This window comes from Schistocerca americana, chromosome 1, assembly GCF_021461395.2.
Source record: "Schistocerca americana isolate TAMUIC-IGC-003095 chromosome 1, iqSchAmer2.1, whole genome shotgun sequence".
NCBI lineage: Eukaryota > Metazoa > Arthropoda > Insecta > Orthoptera > Acrididae > Schistocerca > Schistocerca americana.
In genome coordinates, this window is record NC_060119.1 from 755229718 (window position 1) to 755252781 (window position 23064).

General features: G+C 40.4%; 1 protein-coding gene and 1 long non-coding RNA gene across 2 annotated transcripts in view; one reads left to right on the top strand and one right to left on the bottom strand.

Moving 5' to 3' along the window:
- Window positions 1-17842, top strand: part of LOC124611438 (PC4 and SFRS1-interacting protein-like) — a 43400-nt gene extending 25558 nt beyond the window's left edge. The window contains exon 2 of the mRNA XM_047140245.1: window positions 15520-17842. Within this exon, the coding sequence (XP_046996201.1) occupies window positions 16030-17547 (1518 nt within the window). The 5' untranslated portion in view covers window positions 15520-16029 and the 3' untranslated portion in view covers window positions 17548-17842. The remainder of the gene's footprint in view (window positions 1-15519) is intronic.
- On the bottom strand, window positions 5172-9779 carry LOC124611454. The gene is made up of 2 exons (XR_006979502.1): window positions 9534-9779; window positions 5172-5965 (listed from the first exon to the last, which is right to left on the bottom strand). It is a non-coding gene; the product is annotated as an uncharacterized LOC124611454 (long non-coding RNA).
- Window positions 17843-23064: the final 5222 nt, after the last annotated feature.

A 23064-nucleotide genomic window follows, 5' to 3' on the forward strand; every position in this document is an offset into this window, starting at 1 on the left:
AGAGATCACAAAAAATCCCAATGGGTAGTGTTCGGTTACTCAGATCATTCAAAATTTGATTGGTGAAAGCATATATGGCATTTTCTGTTGAAAAACCTTTCTGGAAACCAAACTGACATTTTGTTAGTACTTCATTTTTACAGATATGTGAAGCTACTCTTGAATACATTACTTTCTCAAAAATTTTGGATAAAGCTGTTAGAAGGGAGATTGGATGGTAATTGTTGGCATTAGATCTATCCCTGTTTTTATGTAAAGGTATAACAATAGCATATTTCAGTCTATCAGGAAAAATGCCCTGTTCCAGAGAGCTATTACACAGGTGGCTGAGAATCTTACTTATTTGTTGAGAACAAGCTTTTAGTATTTTGCTGGAAATGCCATCAATTACATGTGAGTTTTTACTTTTAAGCAAGTTTATTATATCCCTAATTTCAGAGGGAGAAGTGGGTGAGATTTCAATTGTATCAAATTGCCTAGGTATGGCCTCTTCCATTAACTGCCTGGCATCTTCTAATGAACACCTGGATCCTACTATATCCACAACATTTAGAAAATGGTTATTAAAAATATTTTCAACTTCTGACTTTTGGTTCGTAAAGTTTTCATTCAATTTGATGGTAATACTGTCTTCCTGTACTCTTGGTTGACCTGTTTCTCTTTTAATAATATTCCAAATTGTTTTAATTTTATTATCAGAGTTGCTGATTTCAGACATGATACACATACTTCTGGATTTTTTAATAACTTTTCTTAATATAGCACAGTAGTTTTTATAATGTTTGATAGTTTCTGGGTCACTACTCTCTCTTGCTGTCAGATACATTTCTCTTTTCCGGTTACAAGATATTTTTATACCCTTAGTAAGCCATGGTTTGTTACATGGTTTCTTACGAGTATATTTAACTATTTTCTTGGGGAAGCAGTTTTCAAATGCATTTACAAAAGTGTCATGAAATAAATTATATTTTAAATTGGCATCAGGTTCACGGTACACCTCATGCCAGTCTAACTTCTGTAGGCTTTCCCTGAAATTTGCAATTGTTGAATCATTGACTGAACGTACTATTTTGGAGGATTGTTTAGTACTGCTGAATGGAGCTATGTCATATATTGTAACTAGCGGTGCACCATGATCAGAAAGACCATTCTCAACAGGCTGAGCATTTATCTGGTTAAACTTATCTTGGTCTATAAAGAAGTTATCTCTCAGTGAGCTGCTATCCTTTACCACCCGAGTAGGAAAATCAAGAACGGGTGTCAAATTGAAAGAACCGAGTAATACTTCAAGGTCATTTTTCCTATTACCCTCTTTCAGAGAATCTACTTTGAAGTCCCCACAAATAATAACTTGCTTCCCCCTATCTGACAGATAGCACAATAAGGAGTCCAAATTTTTCAGAAATGGATGAAAATTTCCCGATGGGGACCTATATACAGTTACAATTATAAATGTGCCTTTATTTAATTTAAGCTCACAGGCGCATGCTTTTATATGTTTCTCTACACAAAACTTTTTTGTTTCTATACTTTTTGCACAATGATAACTTTTGACATATATGGCAACTCCTCCTTTCTCCATATTTTCTCTAATTACATGTGCAGAGAGCTTATATCCACTTACATTTACCTTATCCATATCAGTAATAATGTGATGCTCAGACAGGCATAGTATATCTAATCCTGTAGGGCTGTCCATAAATCTGTAAGAGTATGAGGGGCTGCAGATCTCTTCTAAACAGCACTTTGCAAGGCATCCCAGGCATGTCTGGGGAGTTTGGTGGCCAGTGGAAGTGTTTAACAAAGAAGAGTTTTCCTGGAGCCACTCTGTAATAATTCTGGATGTGTGGGGTATCACATTGTACTGCTAGAATTGCCCAAGTCTGTCGGAATGCACAATGGACATGAATGGATGCAGGTGATGAGACAGGAGCTTACGTATGTGTCACCTGTCAGAGTCTTATCTAGTCATACCAGGGGTCCAATATCACTTCAACTGCTTGCTCCCCACAGCATTACAGAGCCTGTACCAGCCTGAACGGTCCCTTGCTTGACATGCAGGGTCCATGGATTTATGAGCTTGTCCCCATATCTGTGCATGTCCATCTACACGATACAATTTGAAACAAGGCTTTTCTGACCAAGCAACATGTTTCCAGTCATCAGCAGCCAAATGTCTGTGTTGATGGGCCCAGGCGAAGGGTAAAGCTTTGTGTCGTACGGTCATCGAGGGTACACAAGTGGGCTCCGAAAGCCCCTTTCGATGATGTTTCGTTGAATGGTTCACACTGACACTCGTTCATGGCCCAGCATTGAAGTCTGCAGCAATTTGCAGAAGGGTTGCACTTCTGTCACACTTAATGACTCTCTTCAATCATTGTTAGTCCTGCTCTGCGGAATCTTTTTTGGTCCGCAGCGATGTATTGGGTTTGATTTTTTACCAGATTTGCGATATTCACAGTACACTTGTGAAATGTTCATACGGGAAAATCCCCTCTTCATTGCTACCTTGGAGATGCTGTGCCCAATCACTCATACACCAGCTATAACACCACATTCAAACTACTTAAATCCTGATAATCTGCCATTGTAGCAGCAGTAACCAATCTATCCACTATACCAGACACTTGTCTTATGTAGATGTTGCCAATTGCAGTGCCATATTCTGCGTGGTTATGTACCTCTGTATTTCAATGTGCATGCCTATACCAATTTCTTTGGCGCTTCAGTGTAGATTTCATTTGCCATGGAGTCAAGTACTGTGCGAAGTGTACCATCTCGTTTCAGGACAATGAGGTGGTTTTTTTTGTAGAATGTTATGGCTGGCTCAATTCCACATTGATCAAGTATTGTTTGTGTACATTTCTATGCTATTGGTATGGAGTGTGGTCGAGTGAAGAACGCCTTGTGATCTTTCCTCCTGAACTTACATTGAAAGTCCTTCATTGCACTGACTGTGATGAGAAGACCTCAACATTGTTGCTCATTGCATTCATCAGTTTGATCTTCTCCTTATTGATAATGTCTTTGGCACCATTAATCTTATCTGTATTGTAGCTGCTACTTTCTCTTCACTGAGCATGACTCCATCCAGCTTGTTATTGTCGTGATCGATGATGAGTAACTTCCTTCAGCTTCTGTACGAGTGACATTTAGGCAAAGTTTCGGGCATGTTGACAGGATGTGCGCCCATATTGCTTGCTCTTCAAAACGTATGCTCATCTGAACTTTTTTGTGCAGGATAATTTCATGATGATTTAGATCCAAGAAAGCCTGAAACTCCCACATAAAATCCAAGCCCAGTATTACATTGACGGAGAGGTTATTAATGACTAGGAAGTCCCATTTGGGTGTGTGGCCTTGGTACTCAAATTCAAGGTATATCTGCCTTGCAACTTCTGTGGTCTTTCCTACAATGGCTTCTGTATCTTTGTCTCCTGTAATCACAGAATTGGCCAAGTGATCTTTTCTAGACATTTTTCCAGTTCCTCTTCTGCAATTGCAGAGTTCTGGCTGCCGATGTCCCAGATTACATTTAAGTTGACCCCACCTACAGTGATAACTGTGGCAGGATGTAGGTTCCTTGTCTCCGTCATTTCTTTTCCTTACAAGGATCTCTCACCTCCACAATCTGGGCACTGTGTCTTTCATGATTGTGTCCCTGTGCTCTGTCATCTCCTTGATTGTAATTATTATTGTTACCTTTATCGTTTCACCAGTTCCCCTGGTTGTGGTTTACTGTAGTACAGCTGTTAGGCATGTGTGGATGGAACCTGTTGTCTCTACGCCCATTGTATAAATGGTGTGGTCGTGCAAAGTGTTTCTTGTTACCGTGAGTTGGGCTGCCATTCCCATTCTCATTATTAATGTGTTCAGGCCCTAGTAATTGGGTCTTGAATGATTCCTCATTGTCTCCACAACGTTCTATTAGTCTTTTCTGATAAGTGTGTGACAGCTTGCCATAACAGAACCATGTTGAACAGTTGGTGCAAAAGGCATGTTAAGAAACAGGTTTTTCTGACATGTTTTCTTGAAAAATATGGCAAGGCTGTGTATACCTGAGTTTACAAAATTTTTGTCCAACATGATTTCATCTTTAACAAGTGCCTGATTTCCTGTGACTAATATGTCACAAGGAACTTCTCCTGAAACGTTCGGTAAGACTGGCAATTCTGTGCTAATGTTCACAGCTTTGTCACAGCTTCACCTTCGATAAAACTGCACACAAAATGTAGTTGAAAATGAACAGGCTACAATGATGGATGCTGAATAATCACACTGTTCCGGCCAGGTTCTGTGATGGAGGTTATGAAAGTCAAAGCTTTCCCCTTACATTGACCTCGCGGCTTCATTGAATGCCAGATGTGGCTCATAACCGGCTGCACTTGGCGGCTGTGATGGCGTGCTGCTATTGTCTGTGAGTGAGTGATTTTGGTAACTGCGTATCATCATGTCAGGTACAGAGAGGATGCTGCACTCAATTGCACTGGCGACTAAGTGCAATGACTTTCAATTGCAGAGTTCCTCGCCAATTATTTCCTCCTGCTGCTTGTGGAGCCTGTTGATGTTTTCTTGAACTTCCTTCAACTTCAGCAGTACTTACTCTTCTGCTGTGCTTGAAATTGGTACAGGGGACGTCATGTCATATTTCTACAATCTTTTCCCCTTCCTTGACCTTTTGTTCTATTTCATCAGTTTTCTGTTCTGTTTGCTAGAGTTGCATTATCTGTCCCAACACTTTGTAATTGTTTGTTTGTGGATCTGTGATTCAGAAGAGATTCCCTTATTAATTTCTGTCTTCATCTGGAAAGCCTTGCTTGTTTTCTGGTGTTCCTTTGTGTCTTTAGCATTCTCATGTACTTGTTTCTGTATTGGCTCTGTAAAGACTTAAAGATTTCAGCTGTTTCTCAATGCCAGTGGGTTGAGAATTAAATTTGGCCAGCTTCCAGGGCTTTCTTTGTGAAAGCATGCTTACAAGCAGAGTTAAACATTTCTGTTTTTTGCTTTGCAACCCTCAGTTTCAATTTCTGCCTCACCCATGAGTGTCTGGACCTTATCTTTGGTGCCAATAACAGCATTTGTATATGTAGAGTCTTGTACCGCAAGGAAGCAAGGGAGAGGATGTTGTTGTGGGTGGCTGGTATCCTCTTTCTACAACACAAATGCACATGTGGATTAATACAGTTCTTTATTTACAAGAAATGGAACATTTACTTAACTTGAATTGAGTCCATGTTTGTGGTGCAAGCTGTTCAGTAATAGTCCCACTGTAGTCACTAATCTGGTCACTATGGACTGTCATAGTCTGTGATGAACTTAACCTGCTCTGTGAGTAAACTGACAGCCGCCAAACTGGATGAGTGAGTGAGCAAGGCCCTCCGGTCAGCAGCAGCTTAAATGCATGCTGTCGAGAGGGCGTTGGCAGCATGTCACTTGTGGGTGTGTCTCTGGCCTCTCTCATGATAAGCGCACTCAATCCAGCACCTACTAGTTGATCTTCGCACTTCATCTTTGCCAACCGGTATGCTGGCAACTGTTTACGCCAGCACATTAGTCCCCCCCCCCCCCCTTTCCCCCCAAAAATACCGCACCATTGTGACGTATAGAGAGGATACAAATGGCAATTGTGGGGGGTGGGGGGACAGGATGCTGAATGTAGACATGAGCTGACAGGATGCTGAATGTAGACATGAGCTGGGAGCCATGACTGTGGACGATGGTGTACTCCCCACCGTACCCCACCATATGGCTTGCAAGGCAACAGGAACATCCTGTGGAAAACTGCTGTCTGGGCACACATCCAGGCCTGAGGGTGATGACGACGATGATGGGTCCACGTCCATCGGGTTGGCGAGCAGGGTCAGCGGGGACGCTTCATCCAACCACTCCTCCTGGGGTGCCCAGGTGGCACCAGCGGGCGGCTGATAAGGCCGCACGGGCTGCACGATCCCATGAGGCCATGAATCTGGGGGAAGAAAAGCAGCAGAATCACGGGGCAAATGACATGCATGAATTTGGTTCTTGCAGCAGCACTGCAAACCATTGGGACCTGCAATCAAGTACACAAAAGAGCCAATACGTTCCTGAATCATGCCTCGTTCCCAGTGCCCACAGTTGCCATAAGCCCTAAAAAAAACAAGCTTGTGCAGTGCAAAGCAATACTTGCGGACCATCAGCAGTGGGTGTAGCAATTGTAGCAGCATCCGATGGTGGCAACCATGCAGAAGTTCTACTGGTGATGGTCCATTTCATGGGTGGGAACGAAAGGAGGTGAGAAAGAGTTGCAGCACCTGTTCCTGAAGGTGCATGGTACGAAGCTTGGCCATCTGTTTTGGTGAAACAGATAAATTGTTAGATGACGAATGCCATATCATTCATAAAAATGTTCAAAATCATGTGAAGTGAACTGTGGTCCATTGTCCAACACAAGTACTTCTGGAAAACCTTCTATGCAAAGTATGGAGGACAATGCTTGAATGGTGCTATGTGATGTGGTAGAAGCCATAGGCACTGCAAATGGGAACTTGCTAATGGAGTCTATGACTATAAGCCAATGAGTGTTCCTGCAAAGTCAATGTGTACTCGTTGCCATTATGATTTAGTCTTAGGCCAAGCTGCGAATGTTCGTGCTCGGGCGACACTGTGATGGGCATCCAAGGCCTATCAGGTACAGTGCCATTGTGGTAACTGTTTAATGTGAATAATTCCCCAATGTTCTTGGTGGAGCAATCACAACACGTCCTTTTGCAACACTTTATGAATAAGCACACTTGATTGACCACTGTCATTTTGAACTAGAATCGCACCCTGTTGAACTGAAAGGTTATGCCAACGTGCAAAATATCAGTGCACATCTGAGGTCTGGATACTGTTCAGTGAGTGAGGCCAAGACGTGCGAATGTAAGGCAACAAAATCTTCAGATCAAGGTCTGCTTCCATGTCTGTGAAGTTTTTCTATAGTACAAGAGAAAAGACTGCAGCAATTCAAGAGTTCTGCACATCGATTTGGCAGCAAGATGAGGCAGACTCATCAAAATCAGAGTCTGTGCCAATTGGAAGGCAAGATAGAGCATCTGCATTGCCATGCTTTGCCGCGGGTTTGGCACAATGTCATACTGATACTATGAAAGGAACAAAGCCCAATGTTGCAATTTTTGAGGAGCACATGTAGGAACTGGCTTTGACGGATTAAACAAGGACTGCAAAGGCTTGTGTTCTGTCACTAAAAAGAACTTCCAACTAGTCAAATAGTGATAGAATTTGGTCACACAATGCATAATGGTGAAAGACTCTTTTTTCCATTTGAGAATAATTGCACAGAGTTTGAGTTAATAACTTTGAGGCAAAAGCAATGGGTCTGTCTTGTGCACCAGTTCTGTGCGGAACCAAAGTGCCGATTCCATAGGAAGAACCATTGACTTGCAAAACTACCGGCTTGGCAGGGTCAAATACACTAAACATTTGTCACTAAGCAAAGCATTTTTGAGTTCCTGAAGTGTGTCTTGACAGTATTTAGTCCACAAAAAAGTACATTTCTGTGACACAAGCAATGCAGTGGAGTTGCGATCTGAGCAGCATTCGGTATGAACTGAGTGTAGTATGTCATCTTGCTTCACATTGACTGCAGTTCTGACACACTATAAGTAGCATGCAGGTCAGGGATTGCAAACAAATGAGATTAGAGGGGGTGCACACCCTACTGTTTATCACATGACCTAAGTGCTGTAGTTCAGTTTGAAAAAAGTCACACTTTTTGAGATGACACTGTCCTGCATCTGACAACACTCAAAAAAGAGTAAGCAAATTGGCAATGTGTTCCTCTGGTGTACAACCTGAGACGACAATATTGTCAGGGTAGTTTGAACAAAATGGTGCTTTTGCAATCAGCTGTGCCAGGTAACGTTGAAAAATGGCGGGTGCGGAAGCACTGCGGAAGGGCAAAAGCAAATACTTGAACAGTCCTAAGTATGTATTTACAGCAAACACTTTCTGTGATTCTTTATCCATTGGAATTTGCGGGTAGGCATCATGCAAACCTATCGTAGAAAACTAACATCCTGCACTGAGCCTGTCCCTGAGTTCCTCAGGGTGAGGCAATGGATAATTGTCAACTACTTGCTATGGGTTGACTGTAGACTTGAAGTCAACACAAATGCGAATGCGATCAGAAAGCTTAGGCAACAAAACGGGAGGACTTGCCCTCTTACTAGCATGAATGGGAGCAATTACACCAGTGTCTTGCAATTCTTTCAGTTCAGTGGCTACTTTGTCTCTTAACGCAGTTGGAATGGGGCATGCTCAGAAGAACTTAGGCTGTGCATTGTCTTTCAGTGTAACATGCACTACAAAATTATTAGCATTTCCCATTCCTTCTGAAAATAGTTCAGGAAATTCACTAAGCAAGCAAGCTACACTGTCCTTTGGTTCAAAAGCAGACACTGAAAGCGCATTGTCTTGAATGCTAAGTCCAAACAAATCAAAGACATCTAAACTGAATATGTTCTCACTGTCTCCTGATTTCAACACAGTAAAATACACTGTCCTAGTGTGAGCTTTGTAAGTGGCAGACAAAGTACACTGCCCAAGCACTGGGATTTCCTGTACTTTGCAAGCCGTGAGGTGTTTACTAGATTGGCACGATTAAGCAAAGTTACTGAGGCACCTGTGTCTGACTGAAATTCACATGACGTCCAGCAATTCGTAATGAGACAAACAGTTTGTTAGAACATTGTTGCACAGCACTAGGGTGAGAAGGAGACACAACCATAATCTTACTTTTGTCAGAACCTGTTGTAGGCTTTGAAAACACAGCATTTACTCCATGTGCACAAGCGTGTTTTTTTCTGGGAGTGGGCAAAACTGGCGTATTGTGCCATTGCAAACGAACTGCTCGGACATAGGCTTTTTTTCCACATGTGTAACACGTTGGGTTACGCAATGGGCAATCCTGTCTTTTATGGTGAGCAAAACATCTAGGGCAAGACTTCACTAAATTCACAGGCCTCTTTACATGTCAATGTGGCTGTCTGCACGGTTCTGTACGCGCTCCTTGTTGTGGTTGCTAGGGGTGGTCGCGAACAAGGGGCGACTCTATCCGAAAAATCGGGGACTGGACAAACTTATTGGCCGCTGTAGCACCCAAATTATATTGCTCTAAGATTTGCAATACTTGGGGAAGTGATGGATCAGAGTACTTTAAGATCTGTTCCCATTTTCTACTATCTGGGACACTGAATGTTATGGCATCATGTATCATTAAACCCCTGTAAAGGTTGCCACAACTACACTTAAATTTGCATTTCCTAGTCAAGCCAGTTAATTCTGTGTACTACTAGTGGTACGTCCATTCCGACTTTTTGTACAAGCAAAAGAACTGATATCTAGTGCAGATACTTGGACTTGCTGGTCATAGAACTGAGTTAATGTAGCAATTACTTGGTCATAGATGAGTTTGTGGGGAGACACAGTTAGGAATATTTTTTGTGTTAACTTAAACACAACAGTCAAAAGGAAGTATTGTGACTTTACAGTACCGTGAACATAATGAACTTGACAATGTGCTTTGAACTAAGTCGGGTATTCAATCCATTCCTCCTCTGTTTTCTTAAATTGCCGGAACGTTGGTATACTGGTTAGCGGCACTTGTTGTGCTGGCTGGGTGGTCAGTTGTGGCTGTGTGGCCAAAACGTCTTGCACATCATGTTGTCATACCGTCATCAATGAAGTAGTGACTTGTTGGTTCTGAAACTGAAAAGCTTGTGTTAGCCATCTGTGACTGAGGCACAGGGGCAGGGGGTGGAGGGGGTGGGGAATTCGTAATTTGCACAAATGCTTTATATCAGAAAGCAAGCAAAGCCTCTGAAAAGCGAAATTTGATTAGTTCTGCAGGTCACCTCCTGGAATACATGCAAGAATACAACAACAAATTAGCAAATAGAAACACTTGTACATGATCATCCCTGCAAGCTAAAACACAAGAGAAACAAGCAAAATCTTCAGCCAAGTTCATTGTCTTCAATCGCCACTGAATTATCCTCGTTCGCCACTGTGGAGTCTTGTACTGCAAGGTAGCAAGGGAGACATGTTGTTATGGGTGTCTGGTATCGTCTCTCTACAACACAACCTGCGATGAACTGAACCCGCTCTGCAAGTAAATTGACAGATGCCAAACTGAATGAGTGAGTGAGCAAGTGAGTGAGAGAGCGAGGCCCTCTGTTGAGTGGCAGCAGCCTAAATACATGCTGTCGAGAGGCTGTTGGTGGCGTGTTGCTTTTGGATGTGTCTCTGGCCTCTCTCGTGATAGGCAAACTTGATACAGTGCCTACTAGTCAATCTTTGCACTTTATCTTTGCCAACCGGTGTGCTGGCAACAGCTGAATGCCAGCACAATATATGACCTGAATATCTTTGGGTATCATGAAATATCTTTCACTAATGTTCAGCTGTGGTGGTCATTGAAGGCTTCACACATTGCCCAACTGACAGCCGAACATGTTTCATCCAGGAACACACTATCAAAAGCCATATAATTTGTTTTATACTTGCTATTAAGTAGTCTCAGTTTCTTTATAAGTTTCTTTAAATGACTGTATGCCACAGAGAGTCCCTCCCATCGTAAACTGTTTCACTAGGTACATATCTATTAATTGCATGGTCCACTATTTAAACTTGAGCCATGGTTCCTGTACATGTTCCTGTCTTGAGTTAAAAGTTTCACATTGAGATGTGACACTACTGCTTCTTTGTCTACTTTAGTGAACATATAATTCTTTCTACCTGTTTTAATGGTCCTTTGTGCTTTGGTAATCATAGTTGACTGTCCTGTCTCATGGTCACTTACACTACGTGATCAAAAGTATCTGGACACCTGACTGAAAATGACTTACAAGTTTGTGGTGCCCTCCATCAGTAATGCTGGAATTCAATATGGTATTGGCTCACCCTTAGCCTTGATGACAGCTTCCACTCTCACAGGTATACATACATTCAATCAGGTGCTGGAAGGTTTCTTGGGGAATGACAGCCCATTCTTCATGGTTTGCTGCACTGATGAGAGGTATCAATGTCGGTTGGCGAGGCCTGGATGAAGTCAGCATTCCAAAACATACCAAATGTGTTCTATAGGATTCAGGTCAGGACTCTGTGCAGGCCAGTCCATTACTGGGATGTTAGTGTTAGGTAACCACTCCATCACAGGCTGTGCATTATGAACAAACAGGTGCTTGATCGTGTTGAAAGGTGCAATCGCCATCCCTGAATTTCTCTTCAACAGTGGGAAGCAAGAAAGTGCTTAAAACATCAAAGTAGGCCTGTGCTGTGATAATGCCATGCAAAATAACAAGGGGTGCAAGCCTCCTCCATGAAAAACACAGCCACACCATAACACCAGTGCCTCCGAATTTTACTGTTGGCACTACAAACGCAAGCAGATGACATTCATCAGGCATTCGTCATACCTACACCCTGCCATCAGATTGCCACATTATGTACTGTGGTTCGTCATTCAACACAATGTTTTTCCACTTTTCAATCGTCCTATGTGTATGTTCCTTACACGAAGAGAGGCATCGTTTCGTATTTACCAGCGTGATGTGTGGCTTATGAGTAGCTGCTCGACCATGAAATCCAAGTTTTCTCACCTCCTGCCTAACTGTCATAGTACTTGCAGTGGATCCTGATGCAGTTTGGAATTCCTGTGTGATGGCTGGGATAGATGTCTGCCCATTACACATTACAGCCCTCTTTATCTGTCGGCGGTCTCTGTCAGTCAACAGATGAGGTCGGCCTTTACACTTGTAAGCTGTATGTGTCCCTTCACGTTTTCACTTCATTATCACATAGGAAACAGTGGGCCTAGGGATGTTTAGGAGTGTGGAAATCTTGGGTACAGGTGTATGACACAAGCGACACACAATCACCTGACCACATTTGAAGTTCATGAGGTCCGCGGAGCACCCCATTCTGCTCTCTCACGATATCTAATAACTATTGAGGGCGCTGATGTGGAGTACCTGGCAATATGTGGCAGCACAATGCACCTAGTATGAAAAAAGTGTGTTTTTAGGGGTGTCTGGATACTTTTGATCACATAGTGTATGTCATTTTCAGTGTGGTCATCCTCAAAGAGGTCAGATCTATTTATTGCCATTAGACCAACAGATTTCCATCATGAGTGGGATTCCAAACAATCTGTTCTAGATAGCTTTCAGAGAAGGCATTTAGTAATGTTTCACAGAATGTCTCGTCATGCCCACCACTAACAAAACTGTAATCATCTTAGTTGATTGTTGGATGATTAGTCTCCTCCAAAGATTATGGTGTAATTGGGGTACTTAACTGCTAGTGAACTGATGTTTTTTTTAAATTTTTGGTTACCTCAGGAGACAACTCTGGTAGTTGATAGAAGGATAGAAGAACAAGTTCTATCTCAGAGGAAGTGACTTTTTGTCTACTGTGACAAGTGCACCATCTTCATTTCCCATTTGCTTATCCTTTCGATATTCACTTAAATTTTCCCCAAAAATCTCACTGCTGTCAATTTCGGGTCTTTATCAGATTTATGTACCTGATGTTATTTCAGCTTCACTGCTCTTTAGCGGTGCTTCAAACTTTGGAATTTTGTTGTGAATGCTTGGCATTTAACCACTGTGGTTTCAGTAGTCTGATCCATGGGAATCGTTCTTTGGATCTTACATTAATACTTCCAGGTCTCCTACAGATGTTGTTATCTGGAATGAATGGAGAGTCGCCTTATCTGAAAACATTCTTGTATGTGATGCATATGCTGTCAGCTACCTGGGTAACAGCCTCTGATGTTTTGTGCACACCTGACCCTTTTGAAGGAAGCCTGCATTTCTGAAGTCAGTGGTACAAGTCTAGGAAGTTGCAACCTAGCTTCTTACAGAACCTTTGTAGCCTCTGATTCAAGCCTTCCACTTGACTCAGAACTAGGGGGTTATGATCTGTTCTGGGGGAAATGCTGCACATTTTGAGCTTTCTTGTAATGCCGTGAGCAAAGCTGTTATTCTCAACCGTCTCTGCCAGTCATTAGAATGGTCCAAATATGACCTTGAAGCTCAGATAACAGGCATTTTTTATCATAACAAGGATCACAATCCCTTAGTGGCCGCTGAAATAGTCTCGTCAAGTTGCTAAATGAGGCCCTCAGGCATACACACTGAGTGCACATGGTGTTCCTTCCCACCCATTGCTGCCGTTTCCCATAGTCTCTTCAAGTTGCTAAATAAGGCCCTCAGGCATACACACTGAGTGCACATGGTGTTCTTTCCCACCCATGGTTCTGTTTTCCATAGGGATACCATTATTTACTGCATGTTTGAACTGCTAATGATTAATAGAGCCCTGCCATTTTGCATTTACCTCCCTTTGACACGGGACACCACTCATTTCCCAGTACGGAGTTAGTCTCACTGGATCAGTTTCAGTTTCAGTGGAAGACAGTACCTCAAACCTATTGGTTAGGGGGACAGGTGTAATCCTGAGTTCTACATGGTTCCTGTCTGCCCTGCACAGAGCACATAGACCTACCACTGACCCGCCACTCAGTCAAGTGGATGACAATGGTAGATCCTGAAACTTCATGGCAGATTAAAACTGTGTGCTGGACCGAGACTCGAGTTTGGGACCTTTGACTTTCGCGGGCAACTGCTCAACCATCCGAGCTACCCAAGCACGAGTCAAGACCTGTCCTCACAGCTTCAATTCTGCCAGTACCTCGCCTCCTACCTTCCAAACTTCACAGAAGCTCTTCTGCGAACCACACAGTTTTAATCTGCCAGGAAGTTTCATATCAGTGCACACTGTGCTACAGAGTGAAAATCTCATTCTGGAAACATCCGCCAGGCTGTGGCTAAGACATGTTTCTGCTATATCCTTTCTTCCAGGAATGCTAGTTCTGTTAGGTTTGCAGAAGAGCTTCTGTGAAGTTTGGAAGCTAGGAAACGAGGTACTGTCAGAATTGAAACTGTGAGGACGGGTCAGGAGTCGTGCTTGGGTAGCTCAGATGGTAGAGCAATTGCCCGCGAAAGGAAGGGTCCCAAGTTCAAGTCTTGGTCCGGTACACAAATTTAATCTGCCAGGAAGTTTCATATCAGTGCGCACTTCACTGCAGAGTGAAAATCTCATAATGGTAAATCCTGTAGACAAGACAGTATCCAGAAGACAGAATAGTACTTGACACATCTTTGGTATTCCTGGTGCATGACTCTCGGTAGCTCTTCCAATTAAGCCATTCTTAGCAATTTCCAGTTGCTTAATTGTTGCCAGAGTGATTTCCCAGTTATGAACAATGTATCAGAGAGCTGTGATCTGTTGTAGAGGTATTTACAATTCAGGAACATTGAGACAGAACCACTGAATACTGAGGAACTCATACATATGAACTAATTTAACTCTCAATTATGCTATAAATTCTGTAATTGTAATATTTTCTCTAATTGTAATATATTTTATATTGAATATTAGACATACAAATACATTAGATTAGGAATGTCTTACCTGCAGTTATTGAGGTTGTTATTCAATAGGGAACAGTTTTTGTAGTGTTCGTGTTTTCCTTTTTTACATTATGCTTTGTCCTAACCAGCTGATGCCAAGTCAAATCATTCACAGTCATCTAGAAGTACAGTGAACTAGCAAATAACAGAATTGATAACAATTTCAGTGAAATTATTTTTCTTGCATCATGAATAACACTTTTCCTTTACTTATTAATTGGTACTTAAAGCTACCTGTGTGAGTGTCCTTTTTGTTCAAAGAACAGGAACAACAGAATGCATTCTGTTTAATAGCTCCTTAAAATATCTTACCATTTCATATTTGTAAGGCAAATGTATTTGTCAGACCATGAGAGTAATAATCAAAATTATATTCTAGCTAACTGCAATAAATATTTTTCATTTTCTTTAAAAATGTTGCTGCGCTGCAAATTTTTCTGAATACAGCATCTTAACACTCCTGATTTAATGATAACATATTAACAGTTCTGATTTAATAAAAATGTGTGATGACATTATATGGTATACAGTCATTTGAAATATTATACGTAGCCAGTTATTTAAGGTTTAACAATCTTTTGAGTGTTTTTCAGAATCTGTGACTATGAAATTTACATCGTCAGGCACAGTGTTATCAACTATCAAAGGAGACAGATATTTACTTCCAAATTTATTCAACATTTCTTAATTGTCAGTAACTGAATCTTGTAACTAAAAACATTCAGTACAGTTAAGGAACATTCTCAGGTGCTCAATTTTTAACACATACAAGATCCACCCTCTGAGAATATATGAAAATAATCTGAAATTTCCAATTCATGCGTGTGTGTGTGTGTGTGTGTGTGTGTGTGTGTGTGTGTGTGTGTGTGTGTGTGGGCGTGCACGCGCCCACTATTTTTGATATTTTGTAGACGTAGTATGTACAGTCATTTGTTGACAGAGTATGTACAGTCATTCATAGTGTATATGGGTCATTGAGTTTGATTCTGTATTTCTCTTTCAGATCCTTTGGCTGACGGAACTTGCTTTTATGCAAGAAACTGCCGAATGCTTCTGACTGCTGCAATGATTTTAAAGTAAATAACATTAACAAGTTCGTTGGTGTGGTCAAAACTACACTGACTCATTGCATTTTATATTTCATACAGTAGTCAATTAAGACAACTTAAACTGTGGAAACAATGAGCAGTATAAAAACAACATTGAAAAGAAGCAGACATTGACTTGATTTTAGTTTCTGTAATATAATCATAGAGTGTCATAGAATGCTTATATTTGTATCTCTTGACTTATGCTCTCTGTTTAAAAATAGTCGAAACATTGGAGTTTACAGTACATCATGTGATCACATAACGGCTATACAGTTCCGTTCAAAACATCTGCCTTACACTTAGGAAAAAAATAACTTTTGCTTATAGTTATCTCCTAGACAGTATACACAAAAATGCCTCACTAAAACATTTCAACTTCATTCAGCACATTCATTTGTAGTGATATATTTTATAGTTCTAAAATGGCTGGTCCTTTTAAGAAAGGTGACAAAGTTTTTGCAAAGGTTCGTGGGTATCCACCTTGGCCTGCCCATGTCCAGTGTTTAGCAGAAGCAACAAATAATAAGTTAAAATATCACGTAATATTTTATGGGACCTATGAGACAGCGGTCTGCAAGGCTGAAGACATGTTTCCATATGTTGAAAATAAAGAACGATTTGGAAGACCATTGAAGAGGAAGGGTTTTAATGAGGCATTAGCGCAGATAGAGAATGGAGTTAATGATAAGCTCTTTGAAACAAAATGTAATGAAGACAGCGAGTCAGACTGGGAGTCGGATTTCAACCAAACCTCTCCTGAATCACAAAGGGCATCCAAAAGTTCTGAACAAACTGAAGGAAATTCTGTTAACCAGCGAAGCTCAAAGATTTTGAAGTCTGCTGATAAATTAAATAGTAAAAAATCTCTAAATGAATCTACATCACCTTCGTCTCAGGGTGAAGCACAAAGAGTGAGTCGCTCTGGACGAAAAATAAAGCCCAAAAAGTTTGCTGATGATGAAATAACGGGGACAGGTATTAATATAGACAACAGTGAACACAGTGTTCGAGCCATAGGTGGTTCCTATGATCAAAACAAGAGTAATGTGTTACCAAATAATTATACATTATCTAATACTGTTAGTGAAGACAATGCTGCAGGCAGTGAAGATGATCAGGTGGATTTTTGCAGAGCAGGCAGATCTCACCAATTTCCAGTGTCTCATAAGAGGAAGTCCTCTTTGCAGACTGGAACTGCAGAAGGAGATAACACAATATTTAAGCCACATGTCGAACTTTCTGAACCACCTGTACAGAATGCTTTGCCATCAATTGGAACTACTCGACTGACTAAAATAAAACAATTGCAAACTGTGAGTCAACTGTTATGCTTAGATGCTCTCATAAAAGCATCTACTTGTTGTTCAAAAGCCAAGCTTGAAAACTGTGTTAAATATTTAACTGAACTGGCAAACTTGCCAGTAGACTGCAACACATTGAAAAGGTGTCCCCAGATTGTAGTTACAGTAAGGAAGCTGACTAAATACTTAGGAAACACTACCAACTTAGAGACACCTGTTTCTGAGGGGGGAAAAGCAACAGAAAAAATATTTCTTATTCAGTGTAAATCTCAGCAAATATATAACAAGTACAAAGCAATGTTTACTAATTTTGAAAAAGATGTATCTTCTTCAACATACTTAAATAATGTAGATTATTCTCATAGACATAGTTTTTCCAGTGAAACTGGCAGTTCATCTGCAAGTGAAGTATTTCCTGCTGTGATATCACAACCTGGTCCTAGTAACACTGTAATAAGAAAGCTTTCTACGAGAGGAAGAAAAATAGGCAAACCTGTTGCACAGCCTAGGCTATCCAGAATAGTAGGTAGGCCAGCAAAATTTATTAGAAGGTCAGTACATCACTCCAGAACTACCAATGCTGACAACAGACGTAGAGAGGATGTAGAAAATTGGCCGCCCAGCAGAGATTCAACTTGATTTGCCTCCTCAATGTTCTAAACAAAACTAATGTAAAGAGCCCATTAATAAAGAAAAGTGCTTGTAGATGTTTTATAATTTACTGTATTAGAGAAAGAAGATAAATGTGAAAATTATTGTTAATGTTTTGCATGTATTTGTGATCACAACATTTATATGAATATTTTTGTATGAGAGGTTTTATTTTGTAATTGTATTATGTACAGATGTGCCTTAATTCAAATGAAATGAACATTGTGTGATGCAGTGTAGACTGTACAATATTTTATGTATATTTTCTGAAGCACACTGTCAAGATAAGGTGTGAATAAACTGTTACATAAAACCTGTCTAATGAATTCAAAATGTATTCCTATTAATGTTTTCAGATGTGGGTCTCCAATAGTAGATTAGTTCAAGTAACTAAACGTAGCTGCAGAAGATTGTTAGGAATATAAGAATTTGAGTTTAGTGTGAGTAATATAATTAGAACACAAGAAAAAGAGTACTTTACATCTATAACTATACTCTACAAACCACTGTGAAATGCATGATAGAGGGTGCTTCCCTTTCCACTACTTGTCCGGATTTCTTCCCATTCCATTTGCATGCAGAATGCTGGAAGAATTAGTACTTGGATATCATTGTGCCCACTGTAATTAGTCCAATCTTGTCTTTGTGGTTCCTGTAGGTGTGCTATGTAGGGGATGGTACTACGTTATTAGCTTCCTGACTTAATTCTGGTTCTTGAAATTTTTTAAGCAGGCTTCTTTGGGATATATGGTATACATCTTCAAGTGTCTGCCTGTTCACTTTTTTCATCATTTCCATGAAACTCTCCCATGGATGAAACAAACCTACGAAAGTTCATACTGCTCTTCATTGTATATAAGGGATGTTCAGAGAATAAGTGTACTGCATTTTTATATTTTTTAGAAAAAGCGTATTTGAAAAAATTGCAGGATATTGTTTTCATGCTTGTTGTATATTTTCCCACATAATCGCCATCCTGTCCAATGCATGTGGTGAACTATGGTACAAGCTTCTTTATACCCTGCACGAAAAACTTTCCCAACAGCCCATTTCCCCACTTCAGAACCTCTTTTAGCACCAGCTCATTGGTTGAAAATTTAATTCCACTCACGTTTGCCTTCAGGGAGGTGAAAAGATAACAACATTACGATGCCGGGTCAGGGGAGTACGGGAGGTGATTCAAAAGATTCCAACCAAATTTTTCCAAGCCACCTTGGTTGTAAAGCTGTGTGAGGATGGGCATTGTGCAACTCGCACCCTCCTCTCATCAGCATTCCATTCTTTTTGTTTTGAATGCTCCTTCTGGTTCTTTTTTTTTAAGTCTCACAACATTGTGCATTGATGGTCTCTCCTTGAGGCAGAAATTTGACAAAAATGATGCCTTATCCATACAAAAATACTGCGGCCATAGTCTTTTTGCCTGAAATTGTGGTTTGAAGTTTTTTGGTAGGTGCAGAATTGGTGTGACACCACTGTGAGACTGACTTTATGTCTCAGCCGTGTAATGACCCACTCATGTTTCATCTCCAGACACAACAGAGCTGAGGAAATTCTCACCTTCCAATTCAAGTCACACAAAGAAACTCACTGGTGCCACTGATCCATTTTTCTCATGCTGCTCTGTCAGCTGTTTTAGAGCCTATTGTGTCCACAGTTTCCAGTATGCCAGCATTTCTGTGTCATGTATAAGAGAATTCTGGAGAGTTGTGAAAACATTGAAGAAATTTCATCCAGTGTCAGTCGGCAGTCTTCACGAACATTTTCCTCAGCTTTTTGCATCAACTCGTCATAAAAAAAAAACAAGGTCCTCCACTCCTCTGTTTGTGATGAATATTTGTTCTGCCTCCACTAAACTCCCTACATCACTCAAACACACTTATTCTGTCCATAACACCTTCACCCTTTTGATTCATGAAAAAATTTCAGTGTGTGTTATACCTTCCACGAGTTGGAAGCAGATCGCAGCATGCAGCTTATGCTTGACAGGATTTCTTACCAACATCTTTCATGCAGCTGGACACTACAGTGTGTGTTTATGTGCTCCCATGATCCAGCAATGCTTGCTGTGTTGAGGGCATCCCCCTCTACCACCTCAGTTTTTCCAACCCTCAGAAGAAAAAGAAAACAGCCAATTATGGTCACAGTACTTACTTTCTGAGCATGCCTCATACATTCAATGTCTCATGATAGTCCTATTCGATATTGGTCCACACACATGAGCAATACTCTAGGATCGGTTGCACGAGTGTTTTGTAAGCAATCTCAAAAATCTTTGTAGACTGACTGCATTTTCCCAGTATCCTATCAATGAACCAAAGTTTGCCACCTGTTTTATCTGTGACTTTGAGCTTACGTAATTATTCTGTTTTGTATTTGTACAAGATGTAACACCCAGGTATTTGAAAGATTTGATTGATTCCAGCCATGACTCGATTTTGTAGACAAAGGATACTACATTTTTTCATACAGTTTTACATTTCCAAACATTTAAAGCCAGTAGCCAGTTTTTACACCACTTTGAAAATTTACCAAGATTTCCCTGAATATTTATGCATCCTTTATCAGACAGTACTTCATTACAGAAAATTGTATCATTTGTGAAAAGTTGTGGGGCGGCAGGTGGAAAATTTTGTTATTATTTCTTCTGTTGTTAGGTTTGTTGCTGTTCTCAACACAGGCTCTCTAACTGCAATGTTAGCAACCAGAAAGTAATTAGCAAAAACGTAATGCCTGTAATTAGTGTTCACTGTGCCCACTCAGATGGAGAATAAAAATTATTGATTATTGAAGTTCATTACTCTGAGGATTTAGGATGATGTCTGGGATTCATAGAAAATGCAGTTTACTATAACCATTTTCACTATATTCTGAAAACGATAAAGCACAAAATTCCAGACGAATGATTACCCATATCAGCTATTGTACTATCAGAGCTTTTTCAGAGTCTATTGTGCGAATCCTATTATCCCTAGATAACGAAACTGTTCAATATCCGTTACTGATGTAAATTTTCAAAGTGAATGCTTGCCAAAATTTAAAGTTAATACCCATCAAACGCCACGCTAGTAATGGTAGAAAGTCTGTCCTGTGGCGACACGTGAAAATACAATATACGCAAACTGAGACTAAATCACTGGAGTCGTTCCATAATTAACACTTTACCCCAATGCGAACTCATTGTTAAGTGCATATTGAGTTACGTAATACGGCATCCAAGACTGTTCATGGCAACTGCACAAACGCGACGTGGCTTCCGACACGGAATGTAGGCTGACACGAATCAAGAAGAGACCTGGGGCCTTACTCTAGCTCGCACGCTCTTATTTATATAGCCGTGGTGCGGACCGCCGAAGGCGCAGCCGACAACATTTGCCTTACTGACTAACCGCTGGGGCTAGCAGAACACTACTTCAAGTTACTAAATAATTAATTGCTTCATTCACTGAAGGCCAATGAAGTTCATTATTTACTTGTGCAATCAGCACACAGGTAAGTATCTATAATAAAATTCTAATGTGTCTAGGTTAAATACTTTTGACGAGAGAATTATTTTAGTTGTACTGTACGCAGTAGATGAGCTCTGAACCTGCCCTTTGGAGAGACGCTACAGCTATAGTCTTGTAGCATTTTCCCAGTATCCTATCAATGAACCAAAGTTTGCCACCTGTTTTATCTGTGACTGTGAGCTTATGTAATTATTCTGTTTTGTATTTGTACAAGATGTAACACCCAGGTATTTGAAAGATTTGATTGATTCCAGCCATGACTCGATTTTGTAGACAAAGGATACTACATTTTTTCATACAGTTTTACATTTCCAAACATTTAAAGCCAGTAGCCAGTTTTTACACCACTTTGAAAATTTACCAAGATTTCCCTGAATATTTATGCATCCTTTATCAGACAGTACTTCATTACAGAAAATTGTATCATTTGTGAAAAGTTGTGGGGCGGCAGGTGGAAAATTTTGTTATTATTTCTTCTGTTGTTAGGTTTGTTGCCGTTCTCAACACAGGCTCTCTAACTGCAATGTTAGCAACCAGAAAGTAATTAGCAAAAACGTAATGCCTGTAATTAGTGTTCACTGTGCCCACTCAGATGGAGAATAAAAATTATTGATTATTGAAGTTCATTACTCTGAGGATTTAGGATGATGTCTGGGATTCATAGAAAATGCAGTTTACTATAACCATTTTCACTATATTCTGAAAACGATAAAGCACAAAATTCCAGACGAATGATTACCCATATCAGCTATTGTACTATCAGAGCTTTTTCAGAGTCTATTGTGCGAATCCTATTATCCCTAGATAACGAAACTGTTCAATATCCGTTACTGATGTAAATTTTCAAAGTGAATGCTTGCCAAAATTTAAAGTTAATACTCATCAAACGCCACGCTAGTAATGGTAGAAAGTCTGTCCTGTGGCGACACGTGAAAATACAATATACGCAAACTGAGACTAAATCACTGGAGTCGTTCCATAATTAACACTTTACCCCAATGCGAACTCATTGTTAAGTGCATATTGAGTTACGTAATACGGCATCCAAGACTGTTCATGGCAACTGCACAAACGCGACGTGGCTTCCGACACGGAATGTAGGCTGACACGAATCAAGAAGAGACCTGGGGCCTTACTCTAGCTCGCACGCTCTTATTTATATAGCCGTGGTGCGGACCGCCGAAGGCGCAGCCGACAACATTTGCCTTACTGACTAACCGCTGGGGCTAGCAGAACACTACTTCAAGTTACTAAATAATTAATTGCTTCATTCACTGAAGGCCAATGAAGTTCATTATTTACTTGTGCAATCAGCACACAGGTAAGTATCTATAATAAAATTCTAATGTGTCTAGGTTAAATACTTTTGACGAGAGAATTATTTTAGTTGTACTGTACGCAGTAGATGAGCTCTGAACCTGCCCTTTGGAGAGACGCTACAGCTATAGTCTTGTAGCTACCTTTTTGAAACTTCTCAGATCTTTGTTATTATAGCATATCTCCATTCTACCTTAATCTAAACACTTACTTAATCTATCTTGCTTCCGAACTTTTGGGACACAAAACCAGAAAATCAAGAATTTCAATCAAAATATTACTTTGTGAGATCCAGCATGCTGTTTCCATTAAATTACAATGAAAAAGGAATGTGAATATAAATTTTGAAGTTTCTAGCTCCTTTCTGTTGTGCCAATGATTTTTCCGTAAAACGTCCAAATTTCAAAAACTTTTGAAGTTATTAAACTGAAACTTAACACATTATCATTTTAGCATCACTCCTGACATGCTATTAACTTTTCAGATTATTTATTTTATTTTTAAGGTATTGTGCAACATTCGTGATGTCATAGCTAGTTCCAGCGGACTAGGCTGGCACACAATGGAAAGCATATGAATTTTATATGGCGTGAGTAGGCTGCTTCCCTACAACGTCTTGAGGTTACTATTGTCTGCCAGGTTGTTAATATACAGTATGAACAGCAGATGCCACTACGCACCC